This window comes from Onychostruthus taczanowskii, unplaced genomic scaffold (assembly GCF_017590055.1).
Source record: "Onychostruthus taczanowskii isolate IOZ18803 unplaced genomic scaffold, ASM1759005v1 scaffold57, whole genome shotgun sequence".
Classification (NCBI taxonomy): Eukaryota; Metazoa; Chordata; class Aves; order Passeriformes; family Passeridae; genus Onychostruthus; species Onychostruthus taczanowskii.
Window position 1 is genome coordinate 1,162,734 of NW_024503346.1, and position 18,696 is coordinate 1,181,429.

An 18,696-nucleotide genomic window follows, 5' to 3' on the forward strand; every position below is an offset into this window, starting at 1 on the left:
AGCTGCTCTGGGAATTCCAGCCCAGCCCTGCCAGGGAGGATTTTTATCCTAGTTTCTGATTTAAAGCTACTCTCTGTCAGTTTGAAGCCATTCCTCCTTGTCCTGTCACCACCAGCCCGTGGAAATGGCCCCTCTGTGTGTGGGTGTATTGTATAAATGACACTGTACACTGTATATGTACACAGATTAATACCTGTGCATTAAAGAGGAGGAAGGAATGCAGTCAATGCAAGCGTGGCTAGAGCACCTGTGGCACATTAAAAACCCTAAAAAGAAAAAAGAAAAAAACCAGCCCCAAAATCTAAAAAAAAAAAAACACCAAAAAAAGAAAGCAACCCCCAAAAATAAATCCAACAAATCAAAACCCAGCCCTGTGTCCCCCTGTCTAGCAAAGGGCCTGAAGAACACGAGCACAGTGGAAATCTGTGTCCTTTGGCTGCAGAGCTCCTGGTTCTGCCCTGCAGGGCTGGGCCTGCCTGGCTCCCTCTGAACAGCCCTTGCTCCAAGCCCAAACCCAAGGTTTCAGCTGCTCCTTCCTTCTGGGGGTTAATTTAATTAAAGGACATTCAGCATCTACAATCCAGAAGGCAGAACTTAAACACTGACCTTTTCCTTTGCTCAGATCCAGCACTAGATTTTACTTCTGAGCCCCTTTTCTAAATTGATATTATCTAAAAATAAATATGCAAAAATTATTCTCTGAAATTGATGAGTAGCTGCTGCAGAAAATCACCAGAGCAGCAGCAGCAGCACATCACAGACCTGAAAAGAACTTCCTGGGCTTCTTTCAGCTTCTATTTAAAATGCAGCAAAAGAGAAGGTTCTGCCAGTAATCTGAGGATTTTTTTTTTAATGTGGATGGGTTGCTGGGTTGTTTTTAAAATTTCTCCTATACTTTACAGGTTGGATCATGGAAAAAGTTTGACACATCCAAGTGTGAAAGTGGGAGATGCATTTGGTCTGTTCTTTTACTCAGCTATAGCACAGAACTTCTGACAAGGCAACTTTTGGCCTTTAGAATATGTCAAAATTGTCCAATTCATCAGACTGGACTAAAACCCCCTTAATATGTGTCAGATGCTGGCCCACTGACAGCTTTTAACAATCCAAAATAGCTTTTTGAGGTGTGTGAGCCAGCCAGTCCTGCTGAGTGCTGTCTAGCAGGAATTCCCCTCTGCAGCAAGGCCGGGCCTCACTTCTATTTCTGCAAAAGGCAGAATTAAAAAAGGCCATTTTCACCTCTGCAGCTCCAGGCTAGGGCTTGGCCAGGGCACCTGCAGGGCAGACCTCACCAGGAGAGCACCAGAGTGAGGCAGTTCTGGGTGTTGGGATACAGGGAACTCATTCTGGGGTGAAAGGTCTGACCCTCACAAAGCAGAAACAGAAAATATTAATGGCAGGCTGGGATGGGCAGGGCTCTGCTCTGGATCTGGATCTGAGCTGGGCTGAATCTGGAGGTCAGAGGTGCTCTCGTGAAATTCAGGTTTCTGTTCAAGAGCCAAATTCTAGCTGAGTCCCAGGTCAGGTGTTCTGAAGAACCTAATGCTTCTGTCTGCCACTCTAACCCCCAAGACCCTGCAGAGTTTAAGCACCAGTTTTTAGTGGCAGAAAACATATTCTTCCTGGTAGTCCTGAAGAGATTTCTGTTGGACCAAGCACATGCTCTGCAGGGATTGTGCAAAATCTTTCTTGAGATATTGGGGAGCCAATTTTGAGGCTGTTCTGCTGAATTCCCATCCCTCATTCCCCCTGTGAGCAGGGGACATGCTGGTATTCTGCCAAGTTCACTGTGACACAACTGAAAACTGGATTAATTTCACAGAGCTCAGGCTCTGCATTCCTGAAAATATCAGCATTCCTTATTTATAAAACCAGGAAAGATTACTATGTAATTCCTAAAATATGATGGCTATCTTTCACTGTACACTGATTACCCACTCAAAAGCCTTTTTATCCCTGATTCCCCTAAATATTCTAACCTGACTCCCCTAAATATTCTAAACTGCAGGTGGCAGTGGTTACCTGGAATGAGCTAAGCAGGAGTCAGGACAGGATATTCTAACACACGAAGCAAAACATAACAAAATACTAACTCCCATGGAAATGGAACCTTTCCAGGAACTGCTGGTAGCTTTGCAAAGCTAAAGAGGCCAGGTGAATATAAATAAGTGTCTATTTTCTCTGGAATGTATGGCTTCTGTAAGATGCAATTATTTTCCTCTGCAGCTTGGGTGAGTAAATGTTCCAGCTGCTAAATGAGACAAGTTATGAGCCAAGAGCAGGTTCTACATGAAAAGAAACAGCAACAATTGTTAGAGAGAAAATATCTAAGATGTGTTCATACACTGCCTAAATACTAATAAGGATCAATCATAAAATCTTTGGTGTTTACTGTGACTCCTATATATTAATCTCTGGTTTACCTGGGTTTATTTTACCTTGGGGCAGGCGTTGCAACTGCTGAATTGCTCTTTTCACTGGTTGGTTATGAGAATCCCTCTCCTTCAAATTCCTATCCAGTCTGACAAGAAAAATGAAGAAAACCCCTGGATTCAGCTGAGATCTCCTGTCTGAAATACCAACCACAGTGCTCAGAGCAAACTGGCTTTTGATCCTAGAGTGGAAGAAGGCTGAGCGAGCTCGGCTGCCTCAGTTCCCTACAATAATAACATTTCTCAGGAGGGCTTTGAAACCTGGAGGGCAAACCATTGCTCGTGACCTGCAGGATGGTGTTGCTCTTCCACGGAATATATTACTCTTTGTCCCCCTTTGCCCACCCCCAGTGGCCACCCCGGGCTCTGAGCCCTGCCCAGGGGACAGCTCCTGTCTCCCGCGATGGACGGACGCACAGACGGATGGTTTGCAGCAGGCTTGAAGTGTTTCCTCAGACAGATGCTCTGTTCCAGGAGAACAATGTGGTCTCTGGATGAAAGGAAGGGTGTCCTTCGTGGTGTTTACACACAGAGGTGGCGAGGTGCTCAGCCAAGGCTGTCACTTGGTGCCAATTCATTGTTCCTTGCGCTGAGTCTCTGCCTGGAGATGAACTGCAAAGGAAGCTGGGGGTTGCAGGGGCACTGAAGGATCTAAGAGGTCACTTATGGAAGGGTTTGGTAAAAGTTGTCTCACAAATCTCTTCTTCTATGTCTGGCTTCTGGCAGGGAGTCCAGAAAATTCCTTCCTGATAATTTCGTTAACTGGGAAATAAAAGAAAGAGGAGGAAACATTAAAGCACTTCCAACATCACGACAAGGAAAAAGTAAAAGCAATCCTTGGGCAGTCAAGCTGCAAACATCCCCTCTGCATTCATACTCAATTTTATTAAAATCTAAGTAATAAATAATGGTCCTGTCTGCCCAGATTACACATTTTTGGAAGGCAAGGGGGAAGGAGTGGATTCAGCTGCCATAAAACACAGAGAGGCTGCAGCACTGCCCAGGGCTGCCACATCCCTCACACACACTCCCTCTGCCACAGACACTGTCCTTACCCCAGGGGAAAAAGGAAGGAACATCTCTAGGTACCTAAGCATTTGAACAGTTCCACTAGGCTGAAAGAAAAATATTTGAAAAGAGAAAAGGGCCAGGTGTGGAGGAAATATAGTGGACAGTGATGAAAACACAGGGACTGCAATTCAGGTGAAAAAGTTTGCATTTGGGTGGTTTATGTTTGGTATTTTTCAATCCCACTCTAGACTCTAGCTGCTTTACATCTTCATTATCATTTATTTGCAGAGTGGAGCACAAACAACCTGCATGCAGCACCAGGCTCCTGTGAGAGGCTTGTTCATAAAGCTCAAGGGGAGACACTGAAGAACTCTGCTCTGTTGAAAAGTCAGAACATTTACAACAGCCAATGTCCCCTGGCAACTTTTCACACTCACTTGCCTAAAGCACCCTCTGGCACCTCCTGGAACAATTCTCTCTCTAGAATTCAGGTGCTCCCTAGAATTTAATGCAGAAACCTCTGCACTTTGATTAGGAGAGACCTAAACCATGAGCATTTTGATGCAGAACTCCAGAGCTGCCTCTTTGGGGCTCCATTTCACCTTGGTGCTGTATTCATCATGATGTGGAAACTCCTTAGTTACTCTGATTTGCCTTTGAACAAGAAAACGAAATTTTCTAAGTTTCAGACCCCAGATCTAAATGACTTCTCCCTGTTCATATTTAAGGGCTGAAACAGGGACTAACTCAAACCAAAGCAGGCCCTCACCCAAAACTGATTAATCCTCAGGTTTGCAGCTCTAAGACTCCTCTATATTCTATCCAATTTCTAATAAATGTTTATGAGAAACATTCATTAACACAGTATTAATTAACATAGAATTTCACTACTTCCCCTATCTAATAAAACCTGGTGCCCAGTCTCTGGCAAGTCTCTGGGAAGGAGAACACATGAATTCGTTTTTAGTATTTCCAATTCATGGTTTGAAATCTCCTGCCTCTCTGCATGCTGGGATTTGTCTCTGAGAAAGTAAAATCTGTATTTTTCAAGGCTCCATGTTGGGGGCTGTACCCCAGGAACTCCATGCTCTCTGCATGCTGGGATTTGTCTGTGAGAAAGTAAAATCTGTATTTTTTCAAGGCTTCATGTTGGGGGCTGTACCCCAGGAACTCCATGCCCAGAAATCCCCCCAGTCACAGCCCATCCTAATTCCAGCTGGGAGATTCCTGATTTGAGCCACGCTCCAGGTGCCTCCTGGAGATGATTTGGGCAGGAAAAGCAGAACTCCTGCCCTCTGCTGCTGCCCAGCATCCTTCCTGCCACTGTCAGCTGCTGGCTGAGGGTGAGCTGTGGCACACAAGGAACGTTTGGGTCAGGGAGGGCTGCTCTGCAGTGCAGGGCAGCAGCCAGAGGGAGGGGAGGTTGGTCCAGCCTGAGGCAGAGCCTCCTCCTGCTCACTCACAGCTTCCTGCCTGCTCTGCCCAGGAAATGACAGGAGCAGGTCTTCAATGGAAAGTTTTCACAGCCTCAGCTAAAAATAGCAGTGAGGTAAAAGAAGTGGGCACCCACTCTTAGAGGGTCATTTCCTTTTGAGGAACAAGTGGGCTGAGGCTGCAGGCGATTTATTTATCAACGCATTTGTTTGTGCTACCAAAAATACCGCAGATGAGTTTTACCTATTCCTTTTATCTCATACAGTCATGGAAAATCTGCATCTAGGAAGGGTTAAATAATAAGTGAAACACGAGCAGATAATTCAGTGGAGCTCCCTGAAGAGGTTTTGGGGGTCCAGCTTTGGTTGTTCCCTGCTTGGGGCTTTGGGCAGGTTGGATGCTGTGGTGAAGTGCTGACTCAGCCTGCAAACTTCACTTTCCCTCCCCTGAGGTCAGCAGTGGCTTCTGTGGGCTGAGGTTACAGGGGGCTGCAGCCTGAACAGGGCTGAGAAGCTGCAGGGGAGCAGTGTGAAGCATTAACCCCTGGACAGGCACACCCAGGACTGCTCCCTGCCAGCTCTTCCACGTGGAAAATTGGGTTTTTTGTGAGAACCTGAATGCCAAGAGCTCCCTGTTATCAGCTGGCCTGAATGTCCCACAGTCACCCTGAACTCCACCCAAATCCAAGTGGTAAGAGCAGTGTTAGGTGCAGGTTAGGCTGGGCATCACCAGAGAGTGCCAGGGCTTGTCCCAGCACTAAAACCTACAACCAGAGTCCCTAAACCCAATCAAAATGTAAATTAACAGCAATGATCCCAAGGCATGGCTGGCTCTCCAGGCTTGAAATCACCTCCACCCCAAGGCCAGTGAAATCTGGGCACGTGTGCCCAGACCCAGGGCTACCCAAGAGACCTGGGCTTCAACAGAAGGCTGGAGCAAACCAGCAAACTGAGCCTGAACCAAACCAGCAAACTGAGCCTGAACCAAGCCAGCAAACTGAGCCTGAACCAAACCAGCAAACTGAGCCTGAACCAAGCCAGCAAACTGAGCCTGGAGAAAATCTGGGTGAACCAAACCAGCAAACTGAGCCTGAACCAAACCAGTAAACTGAGCCTGGAGCAAATCTGGGTGAACCAAACCAGCAAACTGAGCCTGAACCAAACCAGTAAACTGAGCCTGAACCAAACCTGGGTGAACCAAACCATCAAACTGAGCCTGAACCAAACCATCAAACTGAGCCTGAACCAAACCTGGGTGAACCAAACCATCAAACTGAGCCTGAACCAAACCATCAAACTGAGCCTGAACCAAACCATCAAACTGAGCCCGAACCAAACCAGCAAACTGAGCCGTGCCTAAACCTCAGGGGAAGCCCTCAGCATGGGCTGAACCTGCTCTCCTGAACTCCCAGCTCTTTTTGGCAGTATGGTTAAAATGTATCTCAAGTATCAGTTCTCATTATTTGCTCATTTCTAGCTAGAGGAACAGGAGATTATGTGATTAATAAACAAAACATTGGTGTTTAAGGTGCCTGGCACTGGTTGCTCTGGAGCACACCACTATTGATCTGTTTAATGAGAGAGCTGATTAAATGAGGCCACAGGCACATATGCAAAGAAAATGAAAGATTAAATCATAAAGAAAGATACTGAAATTAGAGCTGCCAGCAGCCATGCAGGCCAAGGAAACGCCTGCCTGGGCCCCCTTCAGCGTGTCCTGTGTCACCTCCTGCTGCTGTAGCAGTGGGACAGAGCCCTGGGGATGCCCAGGGAGGTGACCCAGAGGCTGCTGGGGTCAGTCTGTGTGCCTCTGGTGGCCATCAGCCCCTGCTCCAGGCCCCAGTGACAGCCAAGCCCCCCTCGCCTCCTCCCAGCTGGAAATGGGGGTGTGTTCCCCTGGGGGGACCAGAGACAAAAGGAGCCCCTTGGAGGTGGCAATGTCACCCTGTGAGGGTGCCACACTCACACCCCCTGCACCTGTGCCAGCCCACGGATCCCCTGGGTACCAGGGATGCCATGGATGTCACACACAGGAGGCACTTACTCTCTGGGACAATCCCAGGGATCCCCTGGGGACCAGGGATGCCATGGGTGCCCCACACAGGTGGCACTGACTCTCTGGGACAATCCCAGGGATCCCCTGGGGACCAGGGATGCCATGGGTGCCCCACACAGGTGGCACTGACTCTCTGGGACAATCCCAGGGATCCCCTGGGGACCAGGGATGCCATGGGTGCCCCACACAGGTGGCACTGACTCTCTGGGACAATCCCAGGGATCCCCTGGGTACCAGGGATGCCACGGGTGTCCCACATATGGCACTGACCCTCTGGGACAATCCCAGGGATCCCCTGGGTACCAGGGATGCCATGGGTGTCACACACAGGTGGCACTGACCCTCTGGGGACAATCCCTCAGATCCCCTGGGTACCAGGGATGCCATGGGTGTCCCACACAGGTGGCACTGACCCTCTGGGACAATCCCAGGGATCCCCTGGGTCCCAGGGATGCCACGGGTGTCCCACATATGGCACTGACCCTCTGGGACAATCCCAGGGATCCCCTGGGTACCAGGGATGCCATGGATGTCACACACAGGTGGCACTGACCCTCTGGGACAATCCCAGGGATCCCCTGGGTACCAGGGATGCCACGGGTGTCCCACATATGGCACTGACCCTCTGGGACAATCCCAGGGATCCCCTGGGTACCAGGGATGCCATGGGTGTCACACACAGGTGGCACTGACCCTCTGGGACAATCCCAGGGATCCCCTGGGTACCAGGGATGCCATGGGTGTCACACACAGGTGGCACTGACCCTCTGGGGACAATCCCTCAGATCCCCTGGGTACCAGGGATGCCATGGGTGTCCCACACAGGTGGCACTGACCCTCTGGGACAATCCCAGGGATCCCCTGGGTACCAGGGATGCCACGGGTGTCACACACTTGTGGCAGTGTCCCTCTGGGGACAATCCCACAGATCCCCTGGGTACCAGGGATGCCAACGGGTGTCCCACATATGGCACTGACCCTCTGGGACAATCCCAGGGATCCCCTGGGTACCAGGGATGCCACGGGTGTCACACACGTGTGGCACTGACCCTCTGGGGACAATCCCACAGATCCCCTGGGTACCAGGGATGCCACGGGGGTCACACCCTTGTGGCAGTGTCCCTCTGGGACAATCCCAGGGATCCCCTGGGTACCAGGGATGCCATGGGTGTCACACACGTGTGGCAGTGTCCCTCTGGGACAATCCCAGGGATCCCCTGGGCCCCAGGGATGCCATGGGTGTCCCACACAGGTGGCACTGACCCTCTGGGGACAATCCCAGGGATCCCCTGGGTACCAGGGATGCCATGGGTGTCACACACGTGTGGCACTGACCCTCTGGGGATCCTGCAGCAGTCAGGGGCTCCTCAGAGAAGGCAAAGCTCAGCCCCAGTGGCTCCTCCCTGCACTCTCCACGTCCTGCAGTGCCCAGCAGGAATTGGGACATGCAAAGCAAAGCCCTGGGCAGGAACTGGTGCAGCAAAGCTGCTCCTGGCTGGCAGAGTGCCCTCAAACCTGCCCTGCCTGGAAGGATCCTCTAGATGCTCCAGCCCAGCATGCACAGCCCCACCTCTCCTTCCCTGCCCAGCAGGCCCCAGCTACCTCAGGACAGCTCTGTGCTACACAAATGGGGAAGAAAAAGAATGATAAAATAAAAAAAAAAATTAAATAAAGTTAAATATTTTAAACCCTCTACGCCAAATAAAAAGGGGCATGACTTCTTAATTGAAAAAATAAATAAATAAAGGTTAAGAGAAACACACAGCTGGAGAAAAGGCAGAAAAATACCAATTACCTTTCTTTTTGATTGCTTGGATCAAAGATCACAGTCATTCTTTTTCATATAATGTTTTGTATCCAGCTAAGGTGTGTATCTATCAGCTCTGAAAAAGATTTGCAAAACCATTTTTGAGAAAAAAAAAAGGTAACCTTTGACCTATGTAGCATGGCCAAGTGTTACAGCTTTCAGCTACTCTTCCATTTTGTGGGTTCATTTCATAAAGGACATTTCAGCATATACAACACATAAGGCAGAACTTAACCACTGGCCTCTCTGTTTGCTCAGATCCAGCACTAGATTTTACTTTTTTCCCCCTCTTTTCTCAACTGATATTATCTAAAAATGAATATTCCAAAATGTACACTCCTAAATTAGTGACAAAAGGTGAAAAGCTGTTCATTTGCTCTGAGACTCCAGAGGCCCAGGGGTCCCTGTGACTCAGGTCACACTCGTCACTGCTTTTGCAAAATTCACTTCTGTTGTCACCCCAGAGCCCAAAGAAGATCCAAAGTCAGTTCCTTTTAATTAAGACATCCAGCCACAGTGGCTGTGAAAATCTTTGCCTTAATTGTACAGAACAGGAAAGATCTGGGCAAAGGAATCATGGAAGTCACAGTCTTTGCTTCACACGCAAATAAGGTGAATTATTTTCCTCAGGAAAAGGCAGCATTTAAAATTTTCTGCCTTTTTGTTTTTTAATTTCTTCATCTTTTTAGATTTCTTTTGAATTCACCATGAAAGCATTTAGCACTCCTGGAAAACCATGTGGAAATAATAATTTTTTTAAAATTGCAATATTAAGGAGCAAAAAGTGCTTCTTGAAAACGAAGTTTTGAGTGCAAGATTCCGAAGTGTCTTTGCTGCTGGATTTCAGGTGGTTATATATAGAAAAAGAAGTATTTTACTTGGCTCCCAAGGATTGTGCAGCCACGTATCATACCCTGGAACCTCCCACTCAGTACACAGCCTATTTTATATTCTGCATCCTGGAAAAATCAGCTTCTGCACACGAGAGCACAGCAGCTCCCTGCCTGGGAAATGCCACTTTGGGTGCACCAGGCACAAGGAGCCCGAGCCCAACAAACTGTGCTGGGGAAAAGTACTGGGAGTGTGTGGGGTTCTTTTAGAAATCAACAGCAATTAAAGGCTTTTTTTTTTCCTGGAAAATGGGGACATTAAATCACTGAGATGTTCTCGGCTGTAAAGGTTTAATTACACATCAAAAGCAGGGCTTCCTCCCCACTGAAATAATGCCAAGAAATGCAGCCTGCCTCTGTCTTGTCAACTTTTCTGTCTTGTCAACTTTTCTGTCTTGTCCTGCTTGTAACCTATGGAGTCAGTGTGAACTGTGAGCCTCCTCAACACCCTCCAACCCAACAGCAATCAGGTCACCTCCATTAATTAAGCAAACTCTTGGCAGAGGTTGCTGACCTCAAACTAAGGGGCAAGTCAAGTCCCAGGATGCATTTTTGCTGTAGGAGTATCAATGGACTCCAAACCCATTGGCAACTTTCCATGAATTTAGCAACATAACACAGATATCTGATGGAAAACAGAATCTAAATAAAATGCATATTTTTGACTAAAGCCCATCCCAACTGAAATCAATATCTGAACTGCTCTGGATTTACAGGATCTGGATTGCACTCATGGCTTTTAAATATCCTTCCCTTACATTTCAGTACAGCGCCAGAGTGAGGTGCAAAAATCAAACAATTGGTGTCTTTAGTACTGTCCTACCCAAAATGTTTAACAGGAAGCTGGGTGTGCCTGCAAGAAAAGAGCAAAAAATAAAGATAGCATTTCTGCTAAAAAAATTTCAATGCCCTAAACACACTGTAGATAAAAACTAGCAGGAAGGAAGTACTCAAAACACAAATCTGTCTGTGACACCACCTCAGAAACACTAAGGGTTCTCTAAGCACTTTCATTATTGTCACTGTACTTCCAGAAAAGATCAACAGCCACTACGAAACAACCTCAAAGCTGGCAGGAACAGTGACCTAGAGGGGAATGGGGGGACTCCAGGGCTTGGAGCTCTGTCATCATCCTGCCATATGGCCCTGGCCAAGCATCCCTGAAGGACCAGACGTGGTTCAGATCTGCTTTGGGCTGAAAAACACACAAAGTCTGTGAGGTCACACTCCTGGAACTCCAATAATCCCTGCTCAGCTCAGACAAAACAGCCTGAGAGGATGATGACCTGCACAGGATGAGCTACACCCTCAGCAAATCCACTCTGCTACGTGTGGGGATGGAGCAGGGAGCAAGCACTCCCAAGAGCCCTACAGGAGAGTTTTAAAGTCCTCAGGCAGGACTCCAGACCCTTTTGATCCCAAAGCACCATCAGGTGCTGAGCTCACTCAGGCAGTAGGAGAATTACAGCCCAAAGACACAGAAAATGGGGCAGTGGGAGAGTCAGAGCACAAACGACACAGAAAATGGGGCAGTGGGAGAGTTAGAGAAGAAATGACACAGAAAATGGGGCAGTAGGAGAGTCAGAGCACACATGACACAAAAAATGGTGCAGGGGGAGAATTACAGCCCAAAGACACAGAAAATGGGGCAGTGGGAGAGTTAGAGCACACATGACAAGTTCTGCTGCAGAAAGAGCTGCCAAAGGCTGCCCTGCAGTGAGCTGAAGGGAACAGTCCTAAGGCTGATGTGCCATTTGTGGTGCTTTCAGTAATTTCATCCGTTTGATCCCTGTTTGAATCTACTGAGTTAAGTTTTTGAGGCACTTTTCCATGGCCCAGGGAATTGTGATATTTGCAGGACACACATGCACACACACGAGCTGGGATTCTGTCCTGGGCTGCTGGCTGCAACAGCACCACAAAGAGCAATTTTTGCTCCAGAGTGTGATTTCCTGTTTGCTCAGTGGATTTCAGTATTTAGTCACCACTTTTTTCATCAGTCAGTTCTAAGACTGGTGCAACCCCAGACCGGAGGAAGAAGGAACCTTCAGGAACAATTCCATGCCCTTTTCCTCCTGCCCCAGCAGCTTCAGCAAACGCCTGTGGCAGCCCTTGGAGCTGTTCTTCAGGCTCAGACTCCCTGAGCTGAGTTTAGAGAGGCTGTGTCAGACCCCTGGAGCAGAGCTGGGAGAGGCAGCCCAGCAAACTTGGGTGTTTCTATTTATTTAAATCTCATTCTCTGCACCCTTTCTCTGCCCAGCCCAGAGCACTGCAGACACTGGCACCAAAGCCAAGGATGGTGCCCAGGGTGGCACCCAGGGCCAGGCTCTGCCCAAGCCTTTCCCAACTTACTGACCAAGGACTGGCTCTGAGTATCAATCTGGCATGAAACAAAAGCTCCTGTATTCTTGCTTGCTAGGATGGTGATAAATATCCTGTGCTTTGTCAGGTAAAGCCCTGGAGTCTGTTCAGTCACCACGCAGGAGGCAGAAAGGGGCTGCAAGGAGCTCAGCTGGCTCTGTGCAGCTCCTCCACCAGTGTCAGCAGCTGCTTTGGGAAGAGTACCTTGAAAGTGGAAAACTAGATCAGCCTGGGTGTGATGAGGAACTGCAGGCCACCGTGGATTTGGTTTGTAGTAGCTTTCCATAACAAAGTCTTTTTTTAACTGACTTTCTTTCTGCTCACATATATTTAGATCTGACTTTCATTCTGCAGCACTCTGATGCCAGAGAGTTTTGGCTGCAATTGCAAGGGAAGGGACACGTGTTTGAGTCATGGAGTTGGCTCTCTCTCGTTGATACTCAGTGAGTTACTGAGAAAAGATGAAGTTTGTATTTAGCTTTAGTTTACATGCAACAAGACCAAGTAAAATATTCCAAGTAGAATGAGCACATAATAAATAAATACACAAAAACTTATACCAGAAGGGGATGGAGTTCATTTAATAAACCATGTTACTTGGCTAAACCCATACAGAAATATTAGGCTGATGGACTGAAGCTTAGGAAACACAAGGCAAGAGTCCTCATTTTGTCACTGCTAACTCTTGACTGTGCTGCTGCAAAGCACAAGGGTGAAGTGTGCTCCTGCTGCTTTATTGTGCCTGCTTTGCACCTCAGGGATTTGATCCAGAGCTGGGACAAGCAGTGCCATTTGGTATTAAGACATTATTTCTTTTAGATCAAAACCAGCACAGCCAAAGGAGGCTGGTGGTGACTTTCCCCTGCAGCAGCACCTCTTGGTTTAAAACCTGATGAAATTGGTATTGGATACCACAACACCTCTAAAACAGCAACTGCAGGGAAAGCACACAACTCTCTATCCACATGTCACTGTGCAGTTTCATCATTCTCCTAGAGTTAACCTATTTACTGGGGCAGGATGAGTCACTCAGCAAAGTGATTCAAAAGCAGAGAGAGAAAGAATGGATGCAAGAAAGCTTTTTTTTTTACAGGAAATAATTGGGGGGAGGACAGAACAGCTACAGCATGTTCAGGATTAGCTGAAAGTACAAGATAGGCAATGCTGCTGCTTTTTTATTTCTGTCACAAAGGAACAACCAGAACAAATATTTAATTGAAGGGAAACAAACCATGTAACAAATATTTAATTAAGGGAAAACAAACCATATTAGCCTTCCCTTTAGGCAGTTTTGCAGGGGATGAACAGTCAATAATGGAATCTGTTTCCCTCCCTTGAGCTCTAGTGCTTATGTCTATTAATCCACAAAACTATTCACTGGCTCTAATTCTCTGGCATCTTATCTTGTGCTGTGTCTTCACTCTGCAACGTCCCCTCTGAAGGGCTCTGGAGTCCTGCAGAATCCCAGCCTCTCCCCACTCCAGCTTTCCCTCCTGACACGTCTGAACTGAATTCTGAGCCTGGTTCTCAGGAGAACAGCAGAAAATCCCTCTCCTAAGGTACAGGGAAGATGCACAAGTGGCCTGTGAGGAATTCTGCCAAGCAAACTCAGCTCCTCTCTGGCCCAGACATGCAAATCTCCCTCTGCCTGCAAGTCCTCTGCTTGACAAACAGCCCCAGCCAGCCTGCACAAGGCATCTGCTCCCATCTGCTTGATTGTCAGGAGGACTGTGGGCAACAGGCACCACACTGAGCAGGGGAACACACAAAATCACTTCAACACACGGACTGCTTTTACTATTATGCCTCCACATCCTTCCACAAAGGAATATTTGGGGGAAGATTCTTCCCCCCTTGGGGTCCTGCCTCCAAGGCCACGGGCAGAGATGGGCAGCAGCTCTGCAGGTCCTGCCAGCAGCAGCCCAGCACTTGGGGCTGCAGTTACTGCTCCCAAGGCAGCTGGAAAGCATCCAGACCGTGAAATATTTAACTGGTTACTGACAGAGTGTTACAATTCACATCTAATAATGTCAAGGAGGTGCCACATACAAGATACTGTGTCTGCCCACATCCAGCTGTTTGCTCTTATTTTGCACTTTGACTGGAACTCCTTTGAGGGAGGAACTGCTTTTTTAAACTCTGGAGTCAAAGCAGCATCTGCCACAACAGAGTGCTGGGGTTTCTACCATAAAATAATGTACTAATAAAAATACTATACAATACTATGGGGTATATGTATAAATCAGAGACCACGAGACAGACCTAATTACAAGAGACAGGGATAACTGGAAAAAGGAGTGCAGAAGACCACGGGAGCAGATACTCTAACTGGTTTTACATCTTGCCTCAAAAAGGCCAGGAGCATCTGACAGTAAACAGCTTGAGAGAACAAGAAAAATGTTATCTGCATCATCCAAAGGCTTCAAACTTTCAATCTGAGTCAATGGCATGAACGAGAAAACTTTTGTTTTCAGTATGAAGAGAAGATAAAAGAAAAAAGATTAAAGGAAAGAGAAAAGAAGAGCTATCAATTACCAGAAACAGAATGAGCTCCTCCATGTCCAGTGGAGGTTCACCTTTAGCTGAAGTGCAGCCCATACTCCTGAGGTTGGGCAATTCCCAACCTCACCACAACAGCAATAACCTACATTTGTTCAGAAATTAGCCCTCAATTATTTCCAGATCTCCCTGAATTAGTTCAGATATCCCAATTCCAGATCAAGATGTAGGAACCACCACCCAAAGAGACTGCCCCAGGGAATCCTTGCTGGGATTTAATGATGAGCCATCCCCAGTTTTCCAGCTGGGAGGTCTGGGGGCTGTGTGGATCCCCACGCCAGGCAGGCAGGAGGTAAATCCTGTGCTCAGGCAGGGTCCCAGGGGCACGCTGCAAGGTCTGGGATACCTGGCAAACCCATCCTGATCTCTGCCCAGTTCTCACCAGCTGTGTAACCACGTTCTCCTTTAAACACAAGTGTGCTCAGCCAGCTCAGAGCTCTGTGTCTGTGCCTCATACTGAAGCTATTACTCTGCATTTAACCACGCACTGCTACACTTCCTGGGAGAATTCCAACCTCACAACGGCAGCTTTGGAACCACAGCTTGATAGAACACCCTCCTGCCCAAGAGAAAGATAAAACTTGCTTAGGTCTGACATGATCTCATCGGAGCCCAGCGCACACTCAGCAGCAGTTGGCAGGCTGTGCATGGGTTCAGTGGGAACACTGTCCGTCCTGCACTGGGGAACCAGCCAGGGGCAGCTGGAACACACAGCAGCAGCGAGGGCACAGCCCCTGAAATCTTTGTGAGCAGTGTGGGAGGAGGGTGGCTGCCAGCAGGAGAGAAATGCCCCGCTCACACACACAGGGCAGGGGTGAGCAGTGTGGGAGGAGGGTGGCTGCCAGCAGGAGAGAAATGCCCCGCTCACACACACAGGGCAGGGCAGCCACACGGAGCCACTGGGAGCTGCAGCAAGGCCACGCTCCTCAAGGGACCTCGGCAGCTCACCCTGAACTGAGGCACTGGGGCTGCACACCCAGGCAGCCACGTGTCACACATTAAACACACCCAGGGACAGGCACACGGCACCCTCGGGATGGCACCCTCGGGATGGCACCCTCGGGATGGCACCCTCGGGATGGCACCCTCGGGATGGCACCCTCGGGATGGCACCCTCGGGATGGCACCCTCGGGATGGCACCCTCGGGATGGCACCCTCGGGATGGCACCCTCGGGATGGCACCCTCGGGATGGCACCCTCGGGATGGCACCCTCGGGATGGCACCCTCGGGATGGCACCCTCGGGATGGCACCCTCGGGATGGCACCCTCGGGATGGCACCCTCGGGATGGCACCCTCGGGATGGCACCCTCGGGATGGCACCCTCGGGATGGCACCCTCGGGATGGCACCCTCGGGATGGCACCCTCGGGATGGGACCCTTGGGATGGCACCCTTGGGATGGGACCCTTGGGATGGGACCCTTAAGATGGCACCCTCGGGATGGCACCCTCGGGATGGGACCCTTGGGATGGCACCCTCGGGAACCCTTGGGATGGCACCCTCCCTCAGAATGGCACCCTCAGGATGGCACCCTCGGGATGGGACCCTCGGGATGGGACCCTCAGAATGGCACCCTCGGGATGGGACCCTTGGGATGGCACCCTCGGAATGGGACCCTCAGAATGGCACCCTTGGGATGGGACCCTTGGGATGGCACCCTTGGGATGGCACCCTCAGGATGGGACCTTCAGGATGGCACCCTCGGAATGGGACTCTTGGAATGGTACCCTTGGAATGGCACCCTAGGGATGGGACCCTTGGGATGGCACCCTTGGGATGGCACCCTCGGGATGTGGCCCAGCACCTGCAGGAACACCACAGAGATGTTCTGAGCAGGACAGGAATGGCCTTGGGATGGCCCAATGGAACAGCCTTTGGGATGGCCCAAGGGAACAGCTATGGGATGGCCCAAGGGAATGGCATTTGGGACTGCCCAAGGGAATGGCCTTGGGATTGCCCAAGGGAACGGCATTTGGGATGGCCTACAAAAATGCCACATCAAGAGACCTAAACATGGAAGTGATGGGAAAATCCAGACTATCCCCAAGGCTGTGTGTTCCTGCTCTTTGGCCAAGAAGCTAAAATTTGCTCAAGCTGAAGTGGGTGGTTAAGCCTTGGCAATTTCAGAACAAGTTCATGCTACTGTAGGTGCTGGGAGAAGGCAGAAGGAGCATCACAGAACTGGAAACTTCCCCTGTTTTGAACTGACAGCAACCAGAGGCCTTGGGAGAGCCCCCTCAAGCAGAGCTGGGTTATGTCTCATGGCCAAGTCAGCAGCCAACATCCTGTTGGTGAGCTGGGAGTGTGCTCTGTCCTGGCTGGGTCACACATGGGTCACACCACGGGGCTGTCCTTGGGGTCCCCTCGACAGCACTGTAAGCAACCCCTCAGCATGACTAATCAACACTGAAAATAACCACACAGCTTGTTTTTGGGCTGGAAATCATCACGGGGAGTGCAGACAGCCAGCAGAGTCTCCAGAGGGTTTGGTCACTGCTGACCCGGGCTGAGGGAGGGATGACCCCCAGGAGAGACAGGCTGCAGCCTTCTGGCCACAAGGAGAGGCAATTCCTGTGACTCAGGAGGTGACTGGCCCCACTGGGGACTCCCCCCCTCATTTCTAGGTGCCCAGAAACACCCCAGGCTGTTTTGTTTTTCTCCCAGTGCTGTGAGGTGCCCAGCCTGGCCCTGCCACTGCCCAGCATGGGAAGGGGCCAGAGAGCAACTGCTTTGGGCTTGTCTTAATTTGAGAGTGTCATCTGCATGCAGCTGTTAGCCTTTTGGAAATCTGCTGGGTTTTGTCTGCCTCGTGTGGCTGCTGCTCCAGCTGCACACCCCTGGCAGCCAGCCAGTTTGCTTGGAGGACCCAGACATGAAAGCCTGTCCTGAGAGCACCCCGGGGACCCCCTTGGGCAGCCCCTCCTCACTCAGGTGGGAATGGGGCTAAACTCCCCTGTGATCCCACCAGAGGAGTGGGGAGACTGCACAAATATGTGCTCATCAATAAAACTGCAAACCATTGCAGCATTGCTACCCACTTTCTGGTTTTCTGCTTTTTTGCAGTTGGTTCTTTAAAATCCCATCTTGTGATCAATCAATGCCATCTATGATTGAGAAAGAGGACAGGCTGGATCAGAGTGCCTTGAAAGGGCAGGGCAGAGTGCAGCGTTAGGAGGAGGTGGAGGCTGGCTGAGACTTATTTCCAAGGAACAAATCTTTAACAGGGTGTGGGTTATACATGTGAAAACAGGGTGATGAGGTAAGGTTAAGGGACAGAGCTTTACTACCTGAACAATTCTTCCATTTGACAGCTGAATACCAAATCCCCTACTTTTATCCACAACAACTCAAATTGCACACTCAGTTACGCAGGGACATGGACAAAACCATCCATCACTGAACAGTCAGGTAAATACAAACCACCTCTAAATGCAGCCTGATCACAAAATTGGCCTTCACATCTTTCCTGAGCAACCACAGGAATGATGTGGGGTGACTAATAACTCCTCATTATTTACCAAGTAAGCTCTAAAAGAAAGTCTAAGTGACAGGAAAGTGTGTTTGGAGCAGTGTGTGCTGGGGGTGCTCCCCTGGCAGAGGCAGGATGGCCCTGGAGGCAGCACTGCTGTGCAGGGTCCTGGGGGGAAAAGGGAGGCAAAATCCTCTCTAGAAAATCCCCAACTCCTGCACATGACAGGCACATCGTGCTTAAAATTAAACAAAGTAGAAAAGAAAACACATAGTGTGGGCTGCTTGTAAGGTCACTAAGCCAGCGAGAAGGGACTGCTTTAATTTCCGTTTTACCTGGAAAGAAAAATAAACTGGAGAAAAAAAAAAAAAAACCAGCCCAACAAAATAACCCCAGCACCTCTCCTAAGGGTTGGAAAAAACCTGTCTGAGAGGGGAGATAGGTGCAAACAGCTCGTTGAACACGTGCTGTTTTCCATCCCCCACAAGAGGCCTTGCTGTGCTCTCAGCTGGGCTGGACACAGGCAGAGGGCCGGGCGAGGAGCAGGAGGACGTGAAGTTGGCTGTGCTGTCCAGAAGATGAAAACACTACTGCTGTTTATAGAGGGAAACCCAATTCGTCAGCCCAAATGAATTCCTGTGCTAATCCATGCAAGCTTCATGTTTTCCACCAGCCC

The 18,696-nt window shown here is 49.4% G+C and overlaps 1 protein-coding gene across 1 annotated transcript in view; it reads right to left on the minus strand.

Moving 5' to 3' along the window:
* Window positions 1–331: 331 nt before the first annotated feature.
* Window positions 332–18,696, minus strand: part of NFATC2 (nuclear factor of activated T cells 2) — a 75,705-nt gene continuing 57,340 nt past the window's right edge. The window contains exon 10 of the mRNA XM_041417907.1: window positions 332–3,194. Coding sequence (XP_041273841.1) covers window positions 3,139–3,194 — 56 coding nt within the window. The 3' untranslated portion in view covers window positions 332–3,138. The remainder of the gene's footprint in view (window positions 3,195–18,696) is intronic.